Raw genomic sequence first — 27,688 nt, forward strand, 5'->3', positions numbered from 1 at the left:
GGCAGAAATGGAATATAATATTCATAGCCATGTTTTCATTATTTTCTAATTACCTAAAACTAAAAGTTGTGTTTTTGTTGCTTTACAAAAAAAACCTCTGAAACCTCACTGTTAGATGGCACCAAATCCTACACAAAGGACCTTTAATATGCTACGGTGTAGAAAATCATCAAAATTAATGCAAAGTATGTTAGATTTTCACTTAACTGGACAAGAATGCAAAATCAGCAGTATGGTCCCATGACAACTGCTTTTACTTTTTCTGCGTAATTTGTTAGATTTGTTTTGATACCAACACCAATATTGGAAATGCCTCAGATACTGCCTAAAATGCTGCAAGTCTATGCACTGGTCTGATACCACGTAATTTATTAAGATTCAAGGTTCAATAATTAACTGCCATTGAGCACTACACACAGACAAAAGTACATCACAAGGATAAAAACAAACACATAATTAAAATCCAAACTGAAAAGGAAAATAAAATAATAAAAACAGCAGCACCATTAAAATGAGTAAAATAAGAGAACACAGTAGTACATGGAGGGGTATTAGCAGCAACATCAGTGACTCACATATAAAGTGAGTTCATATTTCAAGTTCATTTAATTAAACTATAAAGTGGTGTCACATCCAGCTAAAACAGTAGATTTTCCTTTGCTGCACTAAAACAGTAGCAGAAAGTTGTGTTGTGCAGCCACAAGCAACTACTGTTTTAGGGTGGCAAAGAAGAATTGACTTCTAGTTAATATTGTAATGTTATTAGCAAGTAAATGTCAGTGATTTGGAAATTTAGATAGGATTCATTCTCTGTATGTATTTCTTCATGTTTTACAGCACGTATAATATACACTTTCCATACAACAGTGATAGCAATCATTTCACATCCATACATGGGTACTAGTGTTATTATTTTATTTTATTTTTTTATGCAATGGTACTTATTCGATTGGCAGTCCGTATCAACTGATAAGCAACTTGAGGTATCACTATCGCCAACGGGAAGGAATAGTTGTTATTGGAACATCTCTATCATTTATCCAAAATATGACGGGTTTCTGACTGCTCCTCACCTGTTGTAGGCGCCATGCTGTGAGCCCCCCACCCCCTCCAAGGCCCCTCTCTCCTTCACACACATATGGGTACATCAGCAGCCCGTTGGCCTTGGACACTGATGGTATGGAGGAGGAGGATATATTGGAGGAAGAGGAGGAGGAAGGTGACGAGACAGATGCAGAGGTGGCCAAGATGCACTACCACCACACTCACCCCCACACACACCCCCACCATCCCCAGATGCATCCGCGTAGGTTGCTGCTACGAGGGCTTGAACAGACACCCGCATCCAGCATGGGTGACCTGGAGAGCTCGGTGACCGGCTCCATGATCAACGGATGGGGGTCGGCTTCTGAAGAGGATAATGTCTCTTCAGGGAGGTCCAGTGCCGTCAGCTCATCAGATGGATCCTTCTTCACTGATGCTGACTTTGCTCAAGCGGTTGCCGCGGCTGCAGAGTATTCAGGCCTCAGGGTGGCCAAATATCCCAACACACTGGGCCAGGAAGTTGGAGGAGCCTCAGGTAGGTTTCATAAAGTCACCCACATTCACAAAAAATGCTACTTTGAGAAATTTGAGGAATGGTAAAAGCAAACTGTTCCTCTGTTTCTTTTCTCAGCACGAAAATACCAAATAAACCCTCCAGGCCACCGTCCTGGCAGCCCGGTGTCTACAGACAGTAACATGAGCATGGCAGCTGTACACAGGAGGCCTCCGAAAAAGCAGAAACAGCATCCTGCAGGTCATCCAGGGAACCAGCGACGTGAAGCCTACAATGAAGGTACAGATAGATTGCACTATTATTCAAATACAATAATTCACATTTAAATGTTCCAAATGAAAGAAATCCTGTAATAAAATCATGTGAGCTGGATAGGTACCACATATTACTGTGTGTAGATTCCCACCACCTTAATTAATTGTAGCATAATTGTTGGTACAAACTAGGGATGCACAATTTTTTTGCCAAAATCCGATATGATATAAGATCCAATATGCTAATATATAACAACTCATTTGGCTGATAACCGATATTGATATATCCACTTTTTTCCACACCTATTTTTATTGATCGTCAATAAATTCTGTAGTGGAATTAACATGATATTATGCATACTCTTATCATGACAGCCCACCAGCAGATACAGACATAAAATACAATACTTTTCAATGTATGCAATATGAATTAATTGTGCAAAATAAGAAAAACACTTCATCTTGGGGTTGATGGTTTGTACATGTTAATTTTGTCAATTTAAAAAATAAATATCAGTTTGTGATATTGGCAGAAATTGGCGTGTTGCTGATCTTTCATTTTAAGCCAATATCTGCTGATAGTGATGACGTGCCGATATTACTGTGCATCCCTAGTAGAAACGTACCCTGTTTATTTAAACATCCAGTTCAGGCCTGGTGTTTCATTTATAGAAAATAATCCATAGTTCTGACATATTGCAACTATCAAAAGTCCTCCATATTTAGTCAGTATTAGGTATGCACATGTTTTTCTGTCAAAGGTATTATTGACTTAATACAGCTAAAAGACTGATAGAGAGACATGCAGCAGTAGTAGCAGTTTAGCTGCATGCCACATGTACACAGATGGCCAGTTTGTATCAATGGCTCTGCATCTATTCCCTCTACGGGAAACTGTGCGGTTTACTGTTATGTAGTGTCTGTAAATGACTGAGTATGGGCATGCCATGAGCCAGAGTTTTAATCTTCTCTCATGTGTTTATGCACATGCATACATGGCATCACTCCTAATCTGTGACGGTGCTGAACAGATCGGGCGAGTGGTGGGCTGGAGGCCAGGGCCATGGTGGGGAGGAGTGGAGGGGGGTTTGTCTCAGGGGAGCTCTGCCCGGCTTGGCTATGCTGACACTGGGATGTATCTCCACTCTCGCCACTAATGAAATTGATCCAGGTGCTGTGGCTCATACTGAAGTGCCACCTTTCACTCGGCAGGAGCCGAACATAAACCAAACAGGGGCTAAATACCAGAGCAGCTGTACACAGAAGGAAAAGCTTTAACCTTGTTAAGTAAAAGAGCAATTGACTTTTACAGCATCATTCTTTACAACACACAACCCAACAGTGGAAAGCCACTTTTTCTGGCTCTTTCTTCTCCGCGTTGATCTTGTGGAAAGATCTTTCTTTAAAATGTATCTGTATGTGAGTGTGCGCACACGCTGTCTCTGCTGCGTACAGTATGTGCCGTCCCAGAGCTGGCTCTCTCCTGTCAGGTGTCCTTGAGCGTTGGAAGCACTTGACAGGGAGATTTAATATCCAGCTCACTGGGAGCCAGACCAGCTATATCACTGCAGAAAATCCAACCCACCCCCCCCCCACCCCCCCCCCCCCCCCTCCCCCCTTTTCCCCCGTCTCTTCCCCATCCGCTGCCCCTCCCTTCAGAGTGATCTCTCCATCCCTCTCCACTCTCTGCTCTTCTCCATTGCTCCCCTCTCCTCAGTCTTTGTTTGAGCAGCGAGGGGGCAGGCTGACAGCTCTGCAGCTCTGTCTGTCCATCAGTCCTCCTGCTGATTGCATTTGATCTGAATGGATTGTTTTTCATTTGGAGGTTATTGCCTCCCTTACTCCCCCTCTGTCTTCCCTTCAACCCCCACCCGACATTACCCGTCTGGCCTGGAAGACTGGTGCTGAGGTGTCAGATGAAGGAAATTTAAAACAGGACAGCACACATAATGTGTTATAATGTGCATTCTTGTGTTTCTAAAATTTGTTTTACATCTTTCTACGTCTGAAGTACTCCAGATTAGGAGCAAAATATACTGTGAAAGTCGACGATTATAACATGGCGTACATTTGCTTATCCACAGTATTGAATAAAAATGCAACTGGATGGAAAATCCTACCATAGTTTTAGTTCTTTTCAAAAACAAGACGTTATTAGACATACTTCCATTAAAAACAAATGGTTTCAAGTTTTATTTAAGGACTTCTGATTGATATTATATATAATAATTCTGTAATACCGTGAAACCCTAAGATTTTATGAGACATTTATCGTACCATGAAAATCTCATACCATTGCAACCTGAGCCTACAGTCAGCATCACTGTAAGTACACAACAATACCATTGGCTAAGGTGGCAGTCAAAAAAAAAGCAAGAAAAACAAATTTACCAGCAGCCCCCTTCCACCCAGCAGCCTCCCTCACCCCTCCTAACCTGCTCATTTCACTCACGTTTGCACAGTGGATGTGTGGTGTGTAACCCCCCCCCATGATTCATACTGTGTTTGACTCTGACGCGTTTGTCTACCTCTTCTCTGAGCTTAACCCCTTCCTGTCTTCTCTGATCTATCTCAGCCCTGTCTGCCTAATTAACCACCAGGCCCTCCAGTACATCCTCCTTGGCAAGCCCAGAGACACTTTTCAGACCTGAGCTCTGTCCTCGCCAATATTTCCTCATAAATCTAACAGGCGCTCTGCTCCTCCCTTGTAGTGAGCCATATCTCACAGACTGTGGCATTGATCGGACTCAGACTGAGGCAGGACTCGGGAGGCAAGAGAGATATTAAAAAACTGCAGACGCCTCTCTGCTGTATGATATTGACTGGCCCCCTTTTGTATTCAGGAGGAGTGGTTGGAGGTGGAGAATAATCAGAAGAGTGTATTGAAGCTGCCTGATTCCGCCAACAAGACGCAGCAAAGACATCACCTGCCCCATTAGCCTTTCGTGTGTAAAACAGAAATAAATGCTTTGATTCTCCAAAGAGTCCAGTGCGCTAAAAAAAGTCAGAGGTGCCCCTTCGGGTACCAAACAAAGTGTCAGAGTTGTTGCGTTCATTAACTTTCTAATCCTATGTGGATTATGGGTTTGGCCGCCGACGAACCATCCTTCAGGTCGGAAGCTGATTAGAAGATGAAAAGCCATCGATCGCAGGCAGATAAGGCTTTTCTCTCAGTGTTTTGTTTAGATGGCTGTGTGATGTGTGAGAGGCCAGGCGGCCCACTGGCTGGCCTCACATGAATAATGGCTCAAGGACAAGCAGCATTGATTCATCGACAGGGGAAGTCGAGCAGGTCAGAGAGCCAGCTGCTGACCGTCACGCTCCCCTCTTCCTCCTCTCCTGCCTCTCGCTCAAACCTCATAACTCTCTCGCCAGATTTGGCTTCTCCATTGTCATCTGTTGTGTTTACTGTCTGTACAGAAGAGTTTCCGTTCGGCTATGTGTACAGCTCCGAGTGTACCTGCACACGCTGCAGCTGTGTTTGTTTATCACTGTGCAGGTGTGAGACAACTGAGTGACAGATGAGACACACGCTTGCTCCACAGTCTTGTGCTATGACCTAATCCCCAGTTTTTAATGTCAGTGGTTAATGTGTCCTTACTTCCTGTGTTTATCCTTCAGATCTGCCACCTCCCCCCATCCCACCTCCAGCAGTGCTCAAGTCACCTACACACCCCTCTAAGGCAGGCTTGGAGGGCCGGGGAGTGATTTCCCCCAAAGCAGGTGAGGCGGGTCGAGACAAGAGAGGAGGAACGGGAGGGTATCGGCCCAGAGAGGGCTCGGACACCAGAACCAGCTCATCTGAACGCAAAGACGCTCAGGAGAGACAAAAGACTGCTCATGGAGGGAAAGGGAATAAACATGAGGGTAGCACAGCCAGCAAGGCACGCCAACACGCAGGTACAACAACAAATACAATACGGGGGAAATCCCTCAATGCCACGTAAAATGTTTTTAATTATGCAAGGCTGAATTCATCATACAATTGTTCTTTGTCTCTAGGCTCAGAGGACATTCTGCCCTACAGCCGACCACAGTTCCCCACAGTCAACAGCCCCAGAGACCCAAGCTCCTCCAGCTCCATGTCCTCCAGGGGCTCAGGGGGCCGACGGAGAGGAGAAGGAGGCCGCAGGAACCCTGCAGACATGGGCCTCAACACCACGGGGGCCTTCCAACCAGGAGATGAAGAGCTAGAGGTACAGACACGACGAGTACACAGACTGTCACTCAACAGTCCCTTTGACAACTTTAAATAGCGCTGATTGTTCCTCTAGCCATTTTTGACAAACATAACACAAACAAGCTTGAATCAGATCCCTAAGATTTGTTTGAACTGTGACCAGGATACGTAGTCATAAGCAGGACACTTTACTGAGTAAAAATAAACACGTCCATGCTCTCTGCTGATCAATCTAATAGTGAAATTGTTTGCAAATGACGTCAAACCTAGTTTATGCCGAATATACACAAGAAGAATACACACTGTAAGATTTCACTATAAGACTTGGAATGTTGCACGATCACTCTCTGCATAACTACAACTCCTTTTGGGATGATTTCCCATCCTTCCCCTACACCAGACTCCCTTAAAGAGATACCACACAATAAAAATGTCCTGTGTTTGCAAAAATGCATTATTCTAAAAACGAGATAAAAGGTGTCACATGCCCTCAATATTCTTGTCAAGTCAGCATCTATATACTCCATAAAGATAAACTGTAATTGCGTACAAACACTTTGGATTTTGTTGCTCAGTCGCTACCAGCTTCACTGTCCAAGAAAATAAATTGTTAAACTTGTTCACACTCTTGCGCCTCCTCCATACTGTAACTAAAAATCAACAGTAATAGAGAACATGATTTTAATGGAACTTCAAACGAGAAAATTTTCACCTTCATAAAGACCACTTCTGAATTCGTGAAGAGGACTTTGTTTTTCTCGCATGCCTCCACAGTGATCGCAGAATACAAAAAGGCGGACACTTATGAATTAAAATAAACAGGGATTTATTATAGTGTAGCTATAGCAATAGATACAGCTACACTATAATAAATCAAATAAATGCATTTTCACTATAACATGATTTAAAACACTTCATCCTACAAGTAGTGCACCCGAGCGTGTCCAATCACGCTTAACGGCAGTGCATGAAAGTTTTGTAAAAGGATGGGGTTTTTGTTTGTTTTTTAAAAATGTATTTAATGTTTTAGTAAATAGTTGTGTTGATATAGTTTTGCTGCTGTTAAACATGGACCCTCATTACTGCAATTCATGGAGAAAAGTCGCCTTTTGTGGAGTCTTCATTTACTGTGGAGGCATGCAAGAACAACAACGATTTCTTCACAAAATTCAAGGTTACACGCGGTGAGTAAATGAAATACAAATGATCATTTTGCACTATGGCTGCAGTCGAATACATCTTTTTGCAAAGTAGGCCTGATTAAGAGAATAACAATAACGCAATATTAATAATAATAATTCTAGTCGTGGTCATAATATTAATACTAAAAATAAAATGTATGGCGCAATATTTAAGATCCATATTACAAAGGGGTTTAAGAAGGCAGCAAATTATGTTTTTAAAACAAAACACAAATAAAACAATTACAAAAAAAAGTTTTTGCTGCATGAAAACCAATCCAGTGAGGATGTGCTTTTTGTAGTCCATCATCAGAACAGTTTCATCACATCCGACCACGTCAGTAACACCCGCCATCGCATCATCACAGAGCCGAGGAGAAGTGCAGTTCTCTAAACACCGCAGTCCTCATGAATTCTCCTTCACATCTTTCCTTGACCTCTGGAGGTTAAGGAAAAGTGGTTAGGAAAGGACATTATTTGAACTTTTCGACCTCAGTCCGCGTTTTATGACTACCTTACACGAAATGATTGAGATCATAGGAGCCTGTACAAACTGTTGTAAAAGTCATGATTTTAATGCAATTGGAAGTTTGACTGCGACAGTGAAATAGTTTGAAAAGTCTTTTTCTGTAAAGCTGGCATTAGCCTTTGTTGACTGCAATTCCTTGTAACAGTTGTTAGAAATATGCACACATGCAGATATATCTGCAATAAGCTAATATCACAATATTCCTTACTCTAGTAATGAAAACTGAATGATAACCAAAATGTTTGTTTTTGTTTTACCCAGATGGTAGAAAGCTGAAGAACAGAAGAGGAAACCGAGGAACTGTCCTGATTTTTCCAACAGTGAAGCACCATTGTTTCTCTTACTATTTTAAATATCTCAGTATTTCACCATCATGTTGGCTGCCATTATACAGTACATCAGTAGTGTTTCTTTACATCTGGAAAACAGACCAATGTTTTTTTTCTAACTTATCATTTTCTATGTCCATGTTAAAAAAAGGAAAGAGTGTCTGAAGATAAAAGAATGGTGCATTCAAAACAAAATACGCAGTAGTATATTTATGTTTAATTCCAATGCAATATGGAGTGAATTCCTACTCCAGACATTGACATGACTCTGCTTGCCTCTACAAGAACGTTGGAGAGCCCATACAGTCAGATGTTACTGTAATAAAATAACTGCAAGCAGAGAGGGGTGGACTGTCTGTAAATATACGTGTATACATGATGTCCTCTTTGTTTTACCCACTGTGGTACCTCAAATTTGTCTTCCTTGTTTTATTTTGCGAATTCTAATTTTATTATGCCAGTAAATATAATTATTTTATCATTTCCATCCATGTTGTAAATTGCTATATTATTTAGCTGCCCCAAGAAAAGTGCCACTTTGGGATTTTTTTTCTTTTCTTTTGTTTTTTGTAATGCACTGTTATGTTTCGTGTTGTTGTCAATGTTTGTTATTTGTTTTACTTTGGTTTTAAAAGCACAATCACTAAACTTTATTTTAAACCATTCTATCTATTAACCTTTTTGTCTTACTGGAAGAAAACAGGTATGACAAAAGAGTCTAGTTAATCCTGATGATGACGATAATGATGTAGGTAAAGGTTGCTGTTTACGAAGGCTGTGCTTGAAAGGAGACTCCTTGCGTTGTGATTGTCTCCCTCTCCAGTTCTGACGCTAGCTCAAGTGATGAAAAAGACAGTTAATGTGAGTCATAGCTGCAATGTATATATCTTTTCGCATTGACCATAAACTCAGCTATTGCACATTAATCGAAATGGTTACGTTGTCTACTAATGCACTTAAACGAATGTCAAATACAGGAAATAAGAGTCACTTTGGGAATCTGGAGAGGTTGGAATTGGACAAGAAGAGTCTCTTTTCTCGATAAAGTAGGGGTGATGGACCCCTGCTTTTTTTTTAAGGAGGAAGGGTGCTGTTGTTTATTCATAGGACATCTGCAAACATTTGTTTCGTAAAGCAAAAAAGTAAAAAGAACTAAAAAAAAAAAAAAAAGATGAATAAAAATGTTCAAACTTAATGTGTTCCTTTGGTAATTTGTCAACAGTCTCTGAAATAATGGGGTTGGACAGTTTTTAGTAATGTTAACAAATCCCACAATATACTTTATAAAATTTAATACAAATTAAAAGTTTCATTTTTTAAAAGGTTAAGCTAAAGGAGTGAGGAGGAGGCATTTTAATTTTTACAAGTACTACGCATAGGCGTGTAAAGGAGTTCTATGCAGGTTATTTATGGAATCCTGCTAGGTTTGACGTCATCTCAAAAGAAAAACTGTTAACTTGCTCACTGACCCACTGGCCAACTACTGCTGCATTACCCAGAGCATCCTGTCCACTTGAATGTTCAACTAACGAGGGAAATGCAAGTTTCATATAGATGCTGATGGTACATTTTCAGACATGCCATACTATTTTGTTGACATTCAGTACTATGATGTACTATGGCATTTTTCATAGCTGGGTGTATTGATATTTTAAATGTAATTTTGTAACATACAATACTATGACTTTTTTTATGACATACACTATAGATATTTTCCCACATTTTTATGGCATGCAAACCTATGATACCGTGACTTTTGAATGACCTTCTATGATTCAACTTTTTTATGACATACTATACTGTGAAATGTTTATGACATACTATATTAGCATATTTTTATGACACACTAAACTTTTTTTTCTTTTTTACAGTAAATTTAACCATGCCTTTTTCGATTTCAAAACTAAAATATTTTCGAAAACAGGCTAAATGATGACATTTCTGTAACGTTGTTTTGCAACAAAATACATTGACATTTTTATAAGATAAGATAATCCTTTATTAGTCCCACAATGGGGAAATTTGCAATTTTTGGGATTCTTAATGACAGGTCAGATTTTTGAAGGCATGCTATACTATAATGTTTTGGTCAGATTTTTGACAACATGCTAGAGAATGATGTTTTGGTCAGATTTTTGACAACATGCTATACTTTAACATTTTGGTCAGATTTTTGACAATATGCTACAGCAGTGGTTCTCAAACTTTTTTCATCAATGTACTCCCTTTGAAATATTTTTTCAGCCAACCACCTCCTGACCAGAATTCTATATTATGACATCTTTAGCCTAATTTTTGACATGCTATTCTATGGAAAATGGCTAAAAACCTCAAATTTTTGTTTGTAAAGACAACCAATAATACGCATTTTTCAGCCATTTTTTTGACATGCTATGTTATGAAGTGTTGGGCCTTCTTTTCAACGCCCTATATTATGACAATTCTCTACAAGCTATAACGCTATTTTCGACAAACTATAATTTGAGAATTTTTGGAATACGTTTGTCTAAAAATGTTAAAAAATGACATGTCCAAAAAACAGCTGAAAACCAAGAAGTATGGCATGTGGAGACACATCTTAGTATACCATATTGAAACACATCATAATATAGCATGTAAAAAAAATGACTGAAAACGTAGTAATATAGTATGTCAAGAAAAAAAATGTTGAAAAAACAGCAGAAAAGACCATACTGTATCACGTTGAATAAACAACCTAAAATTCCATACTATAGTATGGCATAAAATGTCAAAAAGTGACGTCCCGGAAACCAAAAACCACTTTGAATACCATACTATGACTTGGGATGTTGCAAAAAAAAGCCAAAGACACATAATTTAGCATGTCATAAAACCTGCTGAAAATGCCATATGGTAGTATGGCGAAAAATGTCAAAATATGACATGTCCCTAAAACAGCTAAAAACACCTCAAAAAAGCATAAAATAACGTGCCAAAACATGCCATACCATAGACTTTTGAAAAAACGGACAAAAACACCATAATGAAAAAATGACAAAAAAAAGCAAGGCTAAAAATGTCAAAATATGACATGTCCAAAAACAGCTCAAAACACCTAAAAACAGGATGAAATAGCGTGCCAAGACATGTCATAGCATAGAATTTTGAAAAAACGGACAAAAACATCATGAAACACCATGTTGAAAAATGACAAAAAAAAGGCAAGGCTATAGTATGGTTAAAAATGTCGAATTATGACATGTCCCGAAAGCAGCACAAAACACCTAAAAATAGAAAAATAGTATGCCAAGACACGCTAAAGCATAGAATTTTGAAAAAAAGGAAGAAAACATCAAGAAACACCATGTTGAAAAAATGACAAAAAGGCAAGGCTATAGCATGGCTAAAAATGTCAAAATATGACATGTCCCAAAAACAGCTCAAAACACCTCAAAACAGTATAAAATAGCGTGCCAAGACATGTCATGGCATAATTCTTTGCAAAATCGGACAAAAACACCATGAAACACCATGTTGAAAAAATGACGAAACAGGTAAGGCTATAGTATGGCTAAAAATGTCAAAATATGACATGTCCCTAAAACAGATCAAAACACTTCGAAACAGCTTAATATAGCGTGCCAAGACACGCTATAGCATAGAATTTTTAAAAAATGAACAAAAACACCATGAAACACCATGTTGAAAAATAACAAAAAAGGCAAGGCTATAGTATGGCTAAAAATGTCAAAATATGACATGTCCCAAAAACAGCTAATGACACCTCAAAACAGCATAAAATAACCTGCCAAGACATGCCATAGTATAGACTTTTGAAAAAGCGGACAAAAACACCATGAAAAACCATGATGAAAAAATGACAAAAAAAGCAAGGCTATAGTATGGCTAAAAATGTCAAAATATGACATGTCCCAAAAAATGCTCCAGACACCTAAATACAGCGTAAAAAAGCATGCCAAAGCACGCCATTGCATAGAATTTTGAAAAAACGGACAAAAACACCATGAAACTCCATGTTGAAAAAAATGACGAAAAAGGCAAGGCTATAGTATGGCTAAAAATGTCAAAATATGACATTTCCCAAAACAGCTCAGAACACCTAAAAACAGGATAAAATACTGTGCCAAGTAAAGCCATAGCATAGAATTTTTAAAAAAAAAAAAAAAGGACGAAAACACCATGTTGAACAAATGACGTAAAAGGTAAGGCTATAGTATGGCTAAAAATGTCAAAATATGACATGTCCCAAAACCAGCTCAAAACACCTAAAAACAGCATGAAATAGTATTCCAAGACACGCGATGGCATAGAATTTTGAAAAAACACATTAAAATACCATGTTGAAAAAATGACAGGAAAAGGCAAGACAAAAGTATGGCTAAAAATATCAAAATATGACATGTCCCAAAATATGATCAAAACACCACAAAACTGCATAAAATAGCATGCCAAGACATGCCATAGCATAGAATTTTGAAAAAACTGACAAAAAAACCATGAATAACCACGTTGAAAAATGATGAAAAAGAAGAGGCTATAGTATGGCTAAAAATGCCGAATTATGAAATGTCCCAAAAGCAGTACAAAACATCTAAAAACGGAAAAATTGTATGCCAAGACACGCTATAGCATAGAATTTGGAAAAAATGAACAGAAACACCATGTTGAAAAATAACAAAAAAGGCAAGGCTATAGTGTGGCTGAAAATGTCAATATATGACATGTCCCAAAAACAGATCAAAACACCCAAAAACAGCATAACATAGCGTGCCAAAACATGCCATAGCAAAGAATTTGGGAAAAAAAAGAAGAAAAAATCATGAAACACCATTTTGAAAAAATGACAAAAAGGCAAGGCTATAGTATGGCTAAAACTGTCAAAATATGACATATGGCTAAAAATGTCAAAATATGACATGTCCCAAAAACAGCTAAAAACACCTCAAAAAAGCATAAAATAATGTGCCAAGACATGCCATAGCATAGACTTTTGAAAAAACGGACAAAAAACACCATGAAACACCATGATGAAAAAATGGCAAAAAAAAAAGCAAGGCTATAGTATGGCTAAAAATGTCAAAATATGACATGTCCCAAAAACAGCTCAAAACACCTAAAAACAGGATAAAATAGCTTGCCAAGACATGCCATAGCATTGAATTTTGAAAAAATGGACAAAAAACCCCTGAAAAAACCACGCTGAAAAAATGACAAAAAGGCAAGGCTATAGTATGGCTAAAAATGTCAAAATATGACATGTCCCAAAAACAGCTAATGACACCTCAAAAATTTTGCATAAAACACCATGATGAAAAAATGACAAAAAAAGCAAGGCTATAGTATGGCTAAAAATGACAAAATATGACATGTCCCAAAAACAACTCAAAACACCTCAAAACATCATAAAATAGCATGCCAAGACACGCCATTTCATTGAATTTTGAAAAAAATGAACAAAACACCCTGAAAAACCATGTTGAAAAAATGACAAAAAAGGCAAGGCTATAGTATGGCTAAAAATGTCAAAATATGACATGGTTCAAAAACAGCTAATGACACCTCAAAATAGCATAAAAAATATCCTGCCAAGACATGCCATAGTACAGACTTTTGAAAAAAAAACGGACAAAAACACCATGAAACACCACGATGAAAAAATGACAAAAAAAAAAGCAAGGCTATAGTATGGCTAAAAATGTCAAAATATGACATGTCCCAAAAACAGCTCAAAACACCTCTAAAAAGCATAAAATAACGTGCCAAAACATGCCATAGCATAGAATTTTGAAAAAACGGACAAAAAAAACACCATGAAACACCATGTTGAAAAAAATGACGAAAAAGGCAAGGCTATAGTATGGCTAAAAATGACAAAATATGACATGGTCTAAAAACAGCTCAAAATACCTCAAAACATCATAAAATAGCGTGCCAAGACACGCCATTTCATTGAATTTTGAAAAAATGAACAAAAACACCCTGAAAAACCATGTTGAAAAAATGACAAAAAAAAGCAAGGTATAGTATGGCTAAAAATGTCAAAATATGACATGTCCCTTAAACAGATCAAAACACCTCGAAACAGCTCATATAGCGTGCCAAGACAGGCTATAGCATAGAATTTTGAAAAAAACAGACAAAAACACCATGAAACACCATGAAAAAATGACGAAAAAGGCAAGGCTATAGTATGGCTAAAAATGACAAAATATGACATGTCCCAAAAACAGCTCGAAATGCCATGAAACAGCAAAAAATAGCATGCCAAGACATGCCATGGCATAATTCTTTGCAAAAAATAGACAAAAACACCATGAAACACCATGTTGAAAAAAATGACGAAAAAGCAAGGCTATAGTATGGCTAAAAATGTCAAAATATGACATGTCCCAAAAACAGCTAAAAACACCTCAAAACAGCATAAAATAACGTGCCAAGACATGCCATTGCATAGAATTTTGAAAAAAAACGGACAAAAACACCCTGAAAAACCATGTTGAAAAAAATGACGAAAAAGGCAAGGCTATAGTATGGCTAAAAATGACAAAATACGACATGGTCTAAAAACAGCTCAAAATACCTCAAAACATCATAAAATAGCGTGCCAAGACACGCCATTTCATTGAATTTTGAAAAAATGAACAAAACACCCTGAAAAACCATGATGAAAAAATGACAAAAAAAGCAAGGCTATAGTATGGCTAAAAATGTCAAAATATGACATGTCCCAAAAACAGCTCAAAACACCTAAAAACAGGATAAAAAATAGCTTGCCAAGACATGCCATAGCAAAGAATTTTGAAAAAAAACGGATAAAAAACACCATGAAACTTCCATGTTGAAAAAAATGACGAAAAAGGCAAGGCTATAGTATGGCTAAAAATGTCAAAATATGACATGGTCCAAAAACAGTTAATGACACCTCAAAACAGCATAAAATAACCTGCCAAGACATGCCATAGCATAGACTTTTGAAAAAACGGACAAAAACATCATGAAACACCATGATGAAAAAATGACAAAAAAAGAAAGGCTATAGTATGGCTAAAAATGTCAAAATATGACATGTCCCAAAAACAGCTAAAAACACCTCAAAAAAGCATAAAATAACGTGCCAAAACATGCCATAGCATAGACTTTTGAAAAAAACGGACAAAAAACACCATGAAACACCATGTTGAAAAAAATGACAAAAAAAAGCAAGGCTATAGTATGGCTAAAAAATGTCAAAATATGACATGTCCCAAAAACAGCTCAAAACACCTAAAAACAGGATAAAATAGCGTGCCAAGACATGCCATGGCATAGAATTTGAAAAAACGGATCAAAAATCATGAAACACCATGATGAAAAAAAATGACAAAAAAAGCAAGGCTATAGTATGGCTAAAAATGTCAAAATATGACATGGTCCAAAAACAGTTAATGACACCTCAAAACAGCATAAAAATATCCTGCCAAGACATGCCATAGCATAGACTTTTGAAAAAACGGACAAAAACACCATGAAACACCATGATGAAAAAATGACAAAAAAAATGCAAGGCTATAGTATGACTAAAAATGACAAAATATGACATGGTCCAAAAACAGCTCAAAATACCTCAAAAACATCATAAAATAGCGTGCCAAGACATGCCATTTCATTGAATTTTGAAAAAAATGAACAAAACACCCTGAAAATCCATGTTGAAAAAATGACGAAAAAGGCAAGGCTATAGTATGGCTAAAAATGTCAAAATATGACATGTCCCAAAAAATGCTCCAGACACCTAAAATACAGCGTAACAAAGCATGCCAAAGCACGCCATTGCATAGAATTTTGAAAAAAAGGACGAAAACATCATGAAACAGCATGTTGAAAAAAAATGACGAAAAAGACAAGGCTATAGTATGGCTAAAAATGTCAAAATATGACATGTCCCAAAAAACAGCTCAAAACACCTAAAAACAGGATAAAATAGCTTGCCAAAGCACGCCATTGCATAGAATTTTGAACAAACAAAAAACAGCTCAAAATACCTCAAAAATCATCATAAAATAGCGTGCCAAGACACGCCATTTCATTGAATTTTGAAAAAATGAACAAAAACACCATGAATTACCATGTTGAAAAAATGACAAAAAGGCAAGGCTATAGTATGGCTAAAAATGTCAAAATATGACATGGTCTAAAAAAATACAGCTCAAAACACCTCAAAACAGCATAAAATAGCATGCCAAGACATGCCATGGGCATAATTCTTTGCAAAAAAAAGGACAAAAAAAACCATGAAAACTGTATGTTGAAAAAAATGATGAAAAAGGCAAGGCATGGCAAGGCTAAAAATGTCAAAATATGACATGTCCCAAAAACAGCTAGTAACATCTCAAAACAGCATAAAATAGTATTCCAAGACACGCTATAGAATAGAAAACAGACAAAAACACCATGAAACACCACGTTGAAAAAATGACAAAAAAGGCACGGCTACAGTATAGCTAAGGCTACTATACTATAAGTATGGCAAAAAATAACATGCCCAGACATGCCATAGCATAGGAAATTGCAAAAACGGACAACAACACCATTATATAGCATGTCTAAGAAATGACTGAAAATGCCATATCACAGTATGGCGTAAAATGTCAACAAAAGACATGTTCAAAAAACATCTGAAAACTGCATACATTTTGCACCTAATTACTTCTATTGGGATTAATGAACAATTATTTTGCTCCTTGCTTTTTTTTGGTGGATTGTTTTTTGCCCTCGTAGTTCACTGACACAGTGTCATTTGACCATAGTGTGTTAGAGTGTAATAAACATAAGTTTTATTATTATTTATTTGACTTTCCAGCATTATGGAAAAATTAAAAGCTCCATCTTAAAAAAACTTCAGGTAAATATAAGCACATTGTGCTCATAATAGGCCAACCTCTCCTGATTGCAGGACTCTGACTTGAACTTCAGTGAATCTTCTGTGAAACTTCTGTACTATTAATCATTTTATTAAGGAAAAAAAAAAACAACTTTTGAGTAGGCCTACTTCTCTTATAACTGCCAATGTGCCTTTGGCCCCAGGCCCCCAAAACATTACATCTGCCCCTGGTACTAATAATGAGAGCTCAGCGCAAGTGACTGGATGAGACACAGAGAGATACATCCTGGTGTTCCTAAATAATTCCATCCAAAGTTGGATTAAATCTGAAACTAACACAGAGTAGTCTGGAGATGTCCAAAGAGGTCATTTTTCACCAAATTTGGCTGATTCAGACAATTTGGTGTTGTGAAAAGCTCTGCTCTTTATCTGTCTCACTGTGCTGCTGTCAGACCATCAGCTGTTTGATCATGATAATAATAATGATAATAATAATTCATGATAATGAAACGATGTGGAGGCACATACGACTCGGTTGTCAAACACTCAGCTGTATTCTAAAGTCAACGTTGTTCACTGCATTTGGTTCGCCATGGCACTATTCTCATTATCATATGCTGTTTGTGTTGTCTGTCAAAACATGGCTGGAATGCGTTCTATTGACATTCTGTCGACTACGTTTCATATTTCAACTGAGGAAAAGTTATTTCGCGATAGATATTGTTATCGTTTTATCGCCCGGCCCTAGCCTCTACCCACAAGACAGTTCAGCCAGAACAGCTTAGGCCCTATACCCACCAGAGGGTCCAGTCAGATGAGTCAAGGGCCTCTACAAACCAAATAGGCTGGCTAGAACCACTTAGGGGCTCTGGGCTGGGAAATATAAGAATTTTGACAACTGTATAGGAGAAGATGTTAATTCAGTCAATAAATGGTAGATACGTGTTATCCCACCATCACAATTGTGACCGATAATAAAACACACTTTCTCATGTAATTTTCCATAAAAATTAAAAAGAATAATGATTGTATGAATGATGCATGATTTAGATATTTTTATGTCAAAATTCAGGATTAAATTGTATTTATTGATGATGTATTCAAATTTTCTAGGTGTGATAACACATGGAAGGAACCAACATTAATTCAGATGAGTATATTGATAAAGATTTCCATGCATTTGAGCAATTTGTTAAAATGTCCATAGTGGTGAATAAAATGAGCAAGGGGGAGTCATCAGGGGCTGTGATGGAATTGTGGGGCTTGCTCACTTGTGTTACCTCATGTCAAAACACTAAGGAAAGAGACTGTAACTGAATCAAGGAGTTCTTAAAATATTTAATCAAAGTGACTTGTTCAGTGTTGAAATGTTGGATATAGCATGTAGTGCTTTATTTCAGTATTTGTTAGCGCTGGATGTTATTTAGAGGCTTTAGTTGACACTAAAACTATACTCTGAACACCCTCTGCTTACCTCAACATGTTGTGCAGTTAGTCATGAGTGCAGTTTGAATGTTCACACTCTCTAACCTCACTTGACTGTCAGGGTCACATGATGACGTCAGGCATATAGCCCCAGAAAGAACACTGTCGCCTTTGCACCGCCATCCAGGCACCCATAATATGACTTCCAACAAATCAATTAATCATTAATGTAAACATTAATGAAAAACATACTGTGGACCTGAAATAGACTAGTGCAGAATGCTAACTAAAATGCACAATGGCATATATACACTGGCCATACAGCACTATGCATAGTAGTATGCTAGTACTTTTTATGCCTTTTTAAAGATAGTTTTGTCAAATTTTATGGCATGCCATTCTATGACCTTTTTATGACATATTGTGAGTTTTACGGCAAAAAAATATGCTGAAATTTTGTTATGATTTCTAAGGCATAAAATCCTATGATGTTTTGTGCATGTCAGTGACCTTTAGTATGCCTTTTATGGCATACTAAAGGTCACCTTTTTTTTTAAGGATATTTTTTATGGCATCCTATATACTATACTTTTTTTGAAACATTTTTGTGACATGCTATACTGCATGTATTTTTTTACTGTTTTCATGTTTTTTTTTTTTTTACTTTACTTTTTAAAAGATTATTTTTGGGGGCTTTTATTGCCTTAAATAAAAGCCTTGCCCAAAATGTCACCAAAATGTCATAATATAGCACATCGTCCAAAATATTGAAAAAAAAACCTCATACTACAGCATATCGTCCAAAATCTGTCCAAAAATTCATACCATAGCATGTTGTCCAAAATCTGTCCAAAAAGACATAATACAGCATGTCGTCAAAAATCAGGCAAAAAAGTCATACTATAGCATGTCGTCTAAAATATTGCCAAAATGTCATGCTGAAGTGTGTCATCCAAAACATGGCCAAAAGTCATACTATAGCATGTCGTCCAAAATCAGGCAAAAAAGTTTTACTAGCATGTCTTCCAAAATCTTGCCAAAAACTCATGCTACAGCATGTCATTCAAAATCTGGCCACAGAGCCATATTATAGCATGTTGTCAAAAAAATCTCACCCAGAAATCTTATTATATACCATGTCATCAAAAATCTCTCCTAAAAGTCATACTTTACCATGTGGTCAAAAAATCTTGCCAAAAAGTCATCCTATAGCATGTCGTAAAAAATGCCACCGAAAAGTCACACTAGAGCATGTCGTCAAACATCTCACCAAATGGTCAGACTATAACATTTAGTAGACAATGTCATCAAAATGTCATACTATAGCATGTCGTCGAAAGTCTGACCAAAAAGTCATATTTTTGCATGTAGTAGACAATGTCACCAAAATGCCAGATTATAGCTTGTCGTCGAAAAGCTGTCAAAAAAGTCATAAATAGCAAATCTGACCAAAAAGTAATACTAAAGTATGTTGTCAAAAATTTCACCAAAAAGTAATACCATAGCATGTCATCGGAAAACTTACTAAAAAAGTCCTACTATAGAATGTTGTTAAAACTCTGACCAAAAAGTCATAATATAGCGTGTAGTCAAAAATTTCACCAAAAGTCAACATGACGTCAAAAGTCTCTCCAAATGCTCATACTATAGCATGTAGCACAAAATTACATCAAAAAAGTCATACTATAGCACACTGTCCAAAAACTGTCCAAAACATCATACTATAGCATGTTGTCTAAAGTCAGGCCAAAATGTCATACTGTAGCATGGCGTCCAAAATGTCACCAAAAAGTCATACTATTGCATGTCATCAAAAATGTTGCCAAAAAGTCATACTACGTATAGCAAGTTGTCCAAAATCTGTCCAAAACGTCATACTATAGCATGTTATCAAAAACCTAGCCAAAAAGTCATACTATAGCGTGTCATCCAAAATCTGGCCAAAAAGTCATACTATAGCACGTCGTCCGAAATCTGGCCAAAACATCATACTGCAGTATATCGAAATGTCAAATTTTGACATGTTGAAAAAATGGCTGAAAATGAAATGTTATAGATAGTAGAGACACGTCATAGTATACCATGTTGAAAAAAAGGCCAAACACATCTAATATAGCATGTTGAAAAGATGACTGAAAAATGACATAATATAGCATGTTGATAAACGGCTGAAAACGACATAGCATAGTATGGTGAAAACTTTCAAATTTTGACATGTTGAAAAAATGGCTGAAAACCGCATATCATAGCTTGTAGAGATACATCATAGTATAGCATGTCAAAAAAAATGGCTGAAAACGACATAGGATAGTATGTCAAAAAACTGAAAATGTTGACATGTTGAATAAATGGCTGAAAACCACATAGTATTGCTTGTAGGGACACCCCATAGTATAGCATGTCGAGAAAAAAAAGGCCAAAAACATCATTATATAGCATGTAAAAAAAATGGCTGTAGTATGACTTTCTGGTCAGATTTTTGATGACAAGGTATTTCATGACTTTTTGGTGACATTCTTTTATGTAATGCTATAATAAGACTTTTTGTTCAGATTTTGGACCCCCCTTCCCTTGTATGTCTGCCCTACTGCCTTATCCCTTTCTCATCCTCCCCTCTCCTCGTCCCTAACCTCTTCCCTTCTCCTCCCCATCTCTTCCAATTCAACTCTGTGCATGCCTCTCCCATGTCTCATTCTAGGCACGTCTGGGGCTCGGAATCAGATCGGGTGGACACACACCGAGACAGTACCCCCAACGCTGAGTCTCCCTCTACCCAACAATAAGGACATCCTGCCAGACCAGCCTGACTGATGATGTCCCTCTGCCACCTTCACCCCACCTTTCCACTCACATCCATTCAGTTGTCCTTAACATCTATACCTTCAGAATTCAATAAACCTTCAAATGAGACATTGTTGTGACATGGTCCTTGCTCGTGTCATTTTTTTTTTCTGTAATATGACTTTCTGGAGACATTTTGACAACATGTCATTATATGATTTTTTGGTCAAATTTTTCACAACATCCTATAGTATGAGTTTTTGGTCAGATTTTTGACCATATGCTTTAGCATGACTTTTTGGTCAAATTTTTGATGACATGCTATAGTATGACTTTTTGGTCAGATTTTCAACGACATGCTATAGTATGACATTTTGGTGACATTGTCTACTACATGTTATAGTCTGAGCATTTGGTGAGATGTTTGACCTTTTTGGTGACATTTTTTATGACATGCTATAGGATGACTTTTTTCTAAGTTTTTTTTTCACATGCTATAGTATGACTTTTTGGCAAGATTTTTTGACCACATGGTGAAGTATGACTTTTTGACAATGACAATGGAGTTCTATGACACTGAGGAATAAGTTATGTCAGTACTAAGATCAATTGATCACTGGTTTGTGTTTTTTATGGGATTGGTTCACAATACAAAAATATAGCAAGATTTCGATTTTTAAAAAACAGAAAGAAAAAATTGTACTCGTTTGCTTCATGAACATGAAATCAACTTAAATTCATATAAATCAATCTTGTGGTTGTTATTCATCTTTGCAAAGTACAAGACTAACATTAGTAGAGAGAAAACTATTCATAAAAGTAACACATTTATTTTATTGACATTTATCACAGCAATAACTGAAAAGCATTATAACAAAGCTCAATGTCATTGCACCTATTGCATTCTAATCTAAAATCATCTGAGCTGGCCTCACTTGAAAGGACACAATGTACTTTAACAACACAGTCAAGGAGGGAACCATGTCAATATCCTTGGCTCAGAGGCTAAACAGCCATTTTTTGTTGTGTACTGTAGCTATTCAGATGTATTACCTGATGCCAATTCCATTAGTGTTCTCCATTACTCACAATATCTACATCCCATGTCATTCAGAAAAGGCATTTGGAGCCATAGAGGGAGGCTAAAACTAACGGTGAAGGGATTATATTCAATTGGACAGGCCTAGATTGCTGCCAATTAGGCGTAAGGAGGCTTCAATGATGTTACATAACAGAGCGAATACAGTACTCATCTTATTTCTCATCACTCACTCGCAGGTGGGGTAGCTGCTGACGCGGCAAAACAAAATATCCATAAAATCAGGAGATGACACTGTCGCCACACAGCGACTCTAGACATCAACTTATCCTAATTGGAAACTGAAATACATTTGTTCCAGTTTATTACATCTAACCTGCCGACTGCTTGTTCTCACAGAGGCAATAACCTGGCCTATGGGAGTCTTTAATGTCAACCGCTGTCCGTCTGGCTTATTCAAACATCAGTGATGAAGAAAGAGAGATGGTTCTTTCCATTTATACTCCCCCCTGAGCCTCAAAGAACTGGAATGGAAGTCCTGTTTTTACAAGCTAATGACTAGTGCTGCCCACCTCAGCATCCTGGATCCTCAACAGACTGAACGCTCTGAGTCCTCTGCTGAAAGCCATCACAGCGATGAGAGAGTCTATGTTCACGAGACTCATCTATTGCAACAATTGCTGGATTTTTTATTTTTTATTTTTTGGCAATTAAATAACTTTAATTTGTGTATTGATCAAGAATTTAAAACAGGAAAATACAGAAGCAATCTAATCAGCAGCTAAACCTTTTTTTCCCTCAGCATTTTTTCAGCTAATATGCATACTTGTTATCTTTATATGGAAAATAATCTAATTAGTGCTAACATCTGATGTTTACAGAGACAAATTAAAAATTAAGGCACATAATTCGGTGTTATGGTTTTATGACAACTGTGGTCTCCAAATTCCCATTCCCCTCCTCCTCCTCTGCTCTCTCAGCTTGCGGAGCTCCCTTCCCCCTGTCATTCCCCCAGGTGTTCTCTAATAAGCACCTTTCTAAACAAGAACAAATTTGGAACAGGGGAGAGCATCCCCTTATGCCTCCATCCATCATTTTAATGAGCAGAGGTGTGTCCAGGCCCCACAATGAGATGCAGGTGATTAAGGATATTAAGCGGATACACTGGCTGCCAGGGTTATTTCACCCCATAATGGCATGAATATGCACAATGAGGCTGGATGGTCTTTGGTCTGGTCCTTACAGTTACTCTACCTGCGTGCTCGGGGGAAAGCTGTAGTGGCATGTCTGTGACATCAAAACTGGGGGAAGGGGGATGAAAAGGGGGAGCTATGGTGCTTTTAGTATAATGTTAAATTTCACCTCCCTCACTCTGAAGTTCTCCCGTACAATCATTGGTGGGAAGAGAAGATAGAATGGTTCTCTAGTAAAAGTATTGTTACTTTATAATTGAAGTATCAACATTTGTATGACATACTATATTATGACATTTTTTAGTACATTTTTTCTGGCAATCTGTACTGCATTTTTTTTTATATTCTATACTACAACTTTATAACATATTATACTATAGTATTTTTAGTAATTTTTTTGGGCGTACTATACTATCACATTTTTTAGTACATATTTCTGGCAAACTATACTATAACTTTAGTACATATTATACTATGGCATTTTTTTGTCATTTTTTCTAGTATACTATACTGTGACATTTATTTTTATATATATACGATATAAAAGTCATCGTATATATAAAATATACGATGACTTTTAATGACATACTATACTATGACATTTTTAGTACATTTTCTAGTGTACTGACCTTTTATATTTTTTATGGAAAAATATGACATTTTTTAAGACATAGTATACAATGTCATTTTCAGTGTATTTTTCTGGGATATTATATTATTATATTATGACCTATTATGACATATTTAGTAAATTCTTCTGGCATACTTTACTATGACATTTTATAAGACATCAAATACAATATTGTTTTTTTAGTATATTTTTTCTGGTTTACTATACTTTGACTATTTTCAGACTACTATACTTTGACATTTTTAGAACATTTTGTTGGCATAGTCTCTATGACTTTTTTATGACATATCATACTTTGATATTTATTGCCAAATGTTTCTGGTATACTCTACTTTTAAACTTGGACACTATTTACTGACTGTTACGATATACTATACTATGATATTTTATAGCTATTAAAATGACATTAGTGCAGTTAAAATATTGTTACTTACTGTAATTGATTGACTAAAGTAAAAGTAAAGTAGTAGTAAATATTGACTTGAGTGAGAGTAATTAATTTATTATTTTATTTTTTTATTAATTATTATTATTTATTACAACCTTTAATCTCAGTTGTCTTTACCTGACTATATGTTTATTACATCAAACAAATGCTATATATATATATATATATATATATATATATATATACTAACACACTATATTACAGATGTACTTGAGTAACGGTAAGTTTTTTTGTAACTCAAATACTCCTAGATCAAATTGATTTTAAGACTTACTGAAGTACTTGCAATAGAGTAGAGTAGAGAGTGCTTTAGAGAACCTACTGTGTATTCACACTTGTGGTGAACAACTGTAATGCTAAAGTTATTGATTATAGAGCTGAAACAATTATTTCATTAATCAATACACTTAAGGTACGGCCAACAATTCTAATAGCTGATTAATTGTTTGAGTTGTCTTACCAATACTAGCTTCCTGACTGTGAAGATTTGATTTTGCCTTATATGTCTGTAAACCGTATATCTTTGGGCTTTGCACTATTGGTCAGTCAAAAAGAGGATATCACCTTGGGCTCTGGGAAACAGTGATGAATGTATTTAACTATTCTTTGACATTTTATAAAGCAAACTATGAACTGATTGATTCAGAGGAATCAGTCGATTAGTGAATCATGAAATTAAGATATGCCTTTAAGAACTAATCTTTCGTTTAGACACGGTAAAAAGTATCTGCTAAACTGCAGATTAAGCCACAAAACTATACAAGTTGTAAGAAATGACAGAAAATGGGCTCTGCTGTAATACTTTTTACAAATTTAAAAAGAACAAACAATCCCCAGTGGACCACAGATTACTCTAAATAGGATTAAAAAAAACATTCAATTATATTCTTTGCAGTTTCTGAGGTCTAAGAGGGAAGTATTAAGGTAAAATATTCATTCAGTATTTAATATGCCAATGCCAGTATGAGGCCTAATTACACTGTATGGGAACATGCTAAACATGTACACATCTGTATGGCACACTAACCTCTCGTCCTTTTCCAGCTTCCCCTTCTTTATGCCTTCAGAATTTCAGTTTTTGCAATCAATAATTTAAACTGCTGTTGCTTTCAGCCCTGTCCCAGCAGCCAGAAACTAATTTCTTTTGTGCACATTCAGGCTGTCTCTCATTTCTGATCGCCAAACTGCTTCATTAACCTCCTTCCCAAACTAGGAGGTAATTAAGTGAACAGCTGTGCACTGTCTGACAACTCATCTTACTGTCGCTATCCTCTGCGAGAACGTCAGTGAGGAACCCGCCATCACAGGTGCACAGTGTGTAGACAGCTTAGCAGCACCTCTCCAAAGCCATTTACACTACAGCTGCAGGTCAAACGCCACCTCTTCAGACAATCAATCAAAACTCATTTACGTTTAATGATCTCACCAACCAACTCATCGCAATTTCACATCATTACAAAAAGTTGTTTTTAATCAATGTTAAACACTTAGGCTTGTTTCAACTAGTGAAAATTGAACCAAGATGAGTTATTGTAAAAGATAGCCATCAGTGGCGAGACTGCCAGACGTAATGAGAGAGGGAGTGTGGAAGCCAGCCAAATCCAAGTTTTTTTAATAACTGGGAAGTAATGTGGGTGATTTGTACATCCATTTGTCACTTAGCCAGTCATTCTAACCATCCTTATTTAGTGCTGATGGGGTCCGCACAATTAACCCAGAGGAATACGGCCTCCTTGTGCCGTCGCCTGGAATCTTCCCTCCATCAGCTTTTTCTATGCTGCCCATTTTGCATCTGTAAGCTAATCTCACCATCTAACATTCAGTATCACCAATGAGTTAATTATCTTCATCAAAATTCTTATGATAATTATTGATAGTGTTGTAAGCCCTTTGATTATTAGTTGAATAAATTTACAAGCACTTGGTCTTATTATTGGCAATCTGATATGAGAGTTCTAAAAAAGCAAATTAGACACCTAACAGAAATACAAAGAGGCCGGATCATCTGTGACTAAACTGCAGATGCATCAGTCAGAAAAGACTGCTAAATTATTCATTGTGTTAAGAAGTACAGTTGAATTAATCAACACGTGCAAAATATATTCCAAACATAGTCACAATTTATCAACAACACAGTCAAAGACTGAAGCCAGTGAGCATCTTATACACATATACTGTACAGTGTAGCATGTGGACACAACCTAACATACATGGCCCAGATTTTAGGGGTGGATGAAATACAATTTACTTAAGAATCACGATTCTACTATTCTATATTGATTAGAAAATCCCAAATAACTATTTTTGTAATAGTGTTAAGGCCCAGATACACCCAAGGTGACATCAAAGAACTAGTGGTGATGAAAGTTGACTGTTGCATCACCTCGCATCACCTGTTCTCAGCTGAAAAGTTGCACTTGAACACACCACGGAGACTACAGCCAACAGCCAACTAACACATACATTCTCCATACTCTCCATAGCAGCAGGCAGTGGTAGACTTGTTATAGTCATTTAAAAAGGGAAAATCGGAAGTCCAATAGGACAGATTCAAGATGCTAGATAGCCAGTTAGCACATTAACAACGCAACACAATGTTGAAAGAACAAAGGATATCTACCAAGTACCAGCGAACAATAACACAAACAATAATTAACCATTTCTTTTAAAGAGCTCAATGGCTCAAAACATAAACATAACAAGTTTGTCTCTATGTCAAGTCCTTCTCACTTTCAATTCTCATCTTGTGCACTGAGTTCAACTGCAAATCAGAATGATTTCACTCACTGATGGACCCAGATAGTTCGGGTAGTTCAGATAGCTCAGATAGCTCAAATGGCTCCAAAGGCTCCAACAGCTCAGATGTGGATTCAGTTTCCTGTATGATGTCCTCAAATGTCTTGTTTTTTCCACACAATACTACGTTTTCTGTCATAAAGGAGTAAAAACAGAAAATATTCACATTGAGGGAATTTCCAGAATCGTTTAACTTTCAGTAAATATTTAGAAGCAGTTTTTCTTAATAAAAAATACAGGCTAGTGATTATCAAAATTGTTAGTTTTTATCATCTCAGCACTACTTTCAGGATCATCTACGTGTTTTGAAAACAATAACCAGATCAGAATGTCTGTTTTTGCAGCAATGCAGTAAAAATATGTGGCAAGCTACTTCATCACATCAATGCAAACACTCTGTAAATCTTATTCTGCCATAAAACAGTCTAGCTCAATGTTTGAAACATCGAGGCTGCAATATCAGGATGCATTAGATTCAGTGAAGATTGTGCATTGTTGTGTA

At 36.8% G+C, this 27,688-nt stretch overlaps 1 protein-coding gene across 3 annotated transcripts in view; it reads left to right on the forward strand.

Annotated features, from left to right (window-relative positions):
• robo1 (roundabout, axon guidance receptor, homolog 1 (Drosophila)) overlaps positions 1 to 21,153 on the forward strand; it is a 289,841-nt gene extending 268,688 nt beyond the window's left edge. For all 3 annotated transcript variants that reach the window (XM_042486206.1, XM_042486207.1, XM_042486208.1), the window contains 5 exons: positions 1,083 to 1,579; positions 1,676 to 1,837; positions 5,434 to 5,712; positions 5,815 to 6,008; positions 20,997 to 21,153. In XM_042486206.1, coding sequence (XP_042342140.1) covers positions 1,083 to 1,579; positions 1,676 to 1,837; positions 5,434 to 5,712; positions 5,815 to 6,008; positions 20,997 to 21,059 — 1,195 coding nt within the window. In that variant the 3' untranslated portion in view covers positions 21,060 to 21,153. The remainder of the gene's footprint in view (positions 1 to 1,082; positions 1,580 to 1,675; positions 1,838 to 5,433; positions 5,713 to 5,814; positions 6,009 to 20,996) is intronic.
• Positions 21,154 to 27,688: the final 6,535 nt, after the last annotated feature.

The sequence above is a fragment of the Plectropomus leopardus genome, chromosome 5, assembly GCF_008729295.1.
Source record: "Plectropomus leopardus isolate mb chromosome 5, YSFRI_Pleo_2.0, whole genome shotgun sequence".
NCBI lineage: Eukaryota > Metazoa > Chordata > Actinopteri > Perciformes > Serranidae > Plectropomus > Plectropomus leopardus.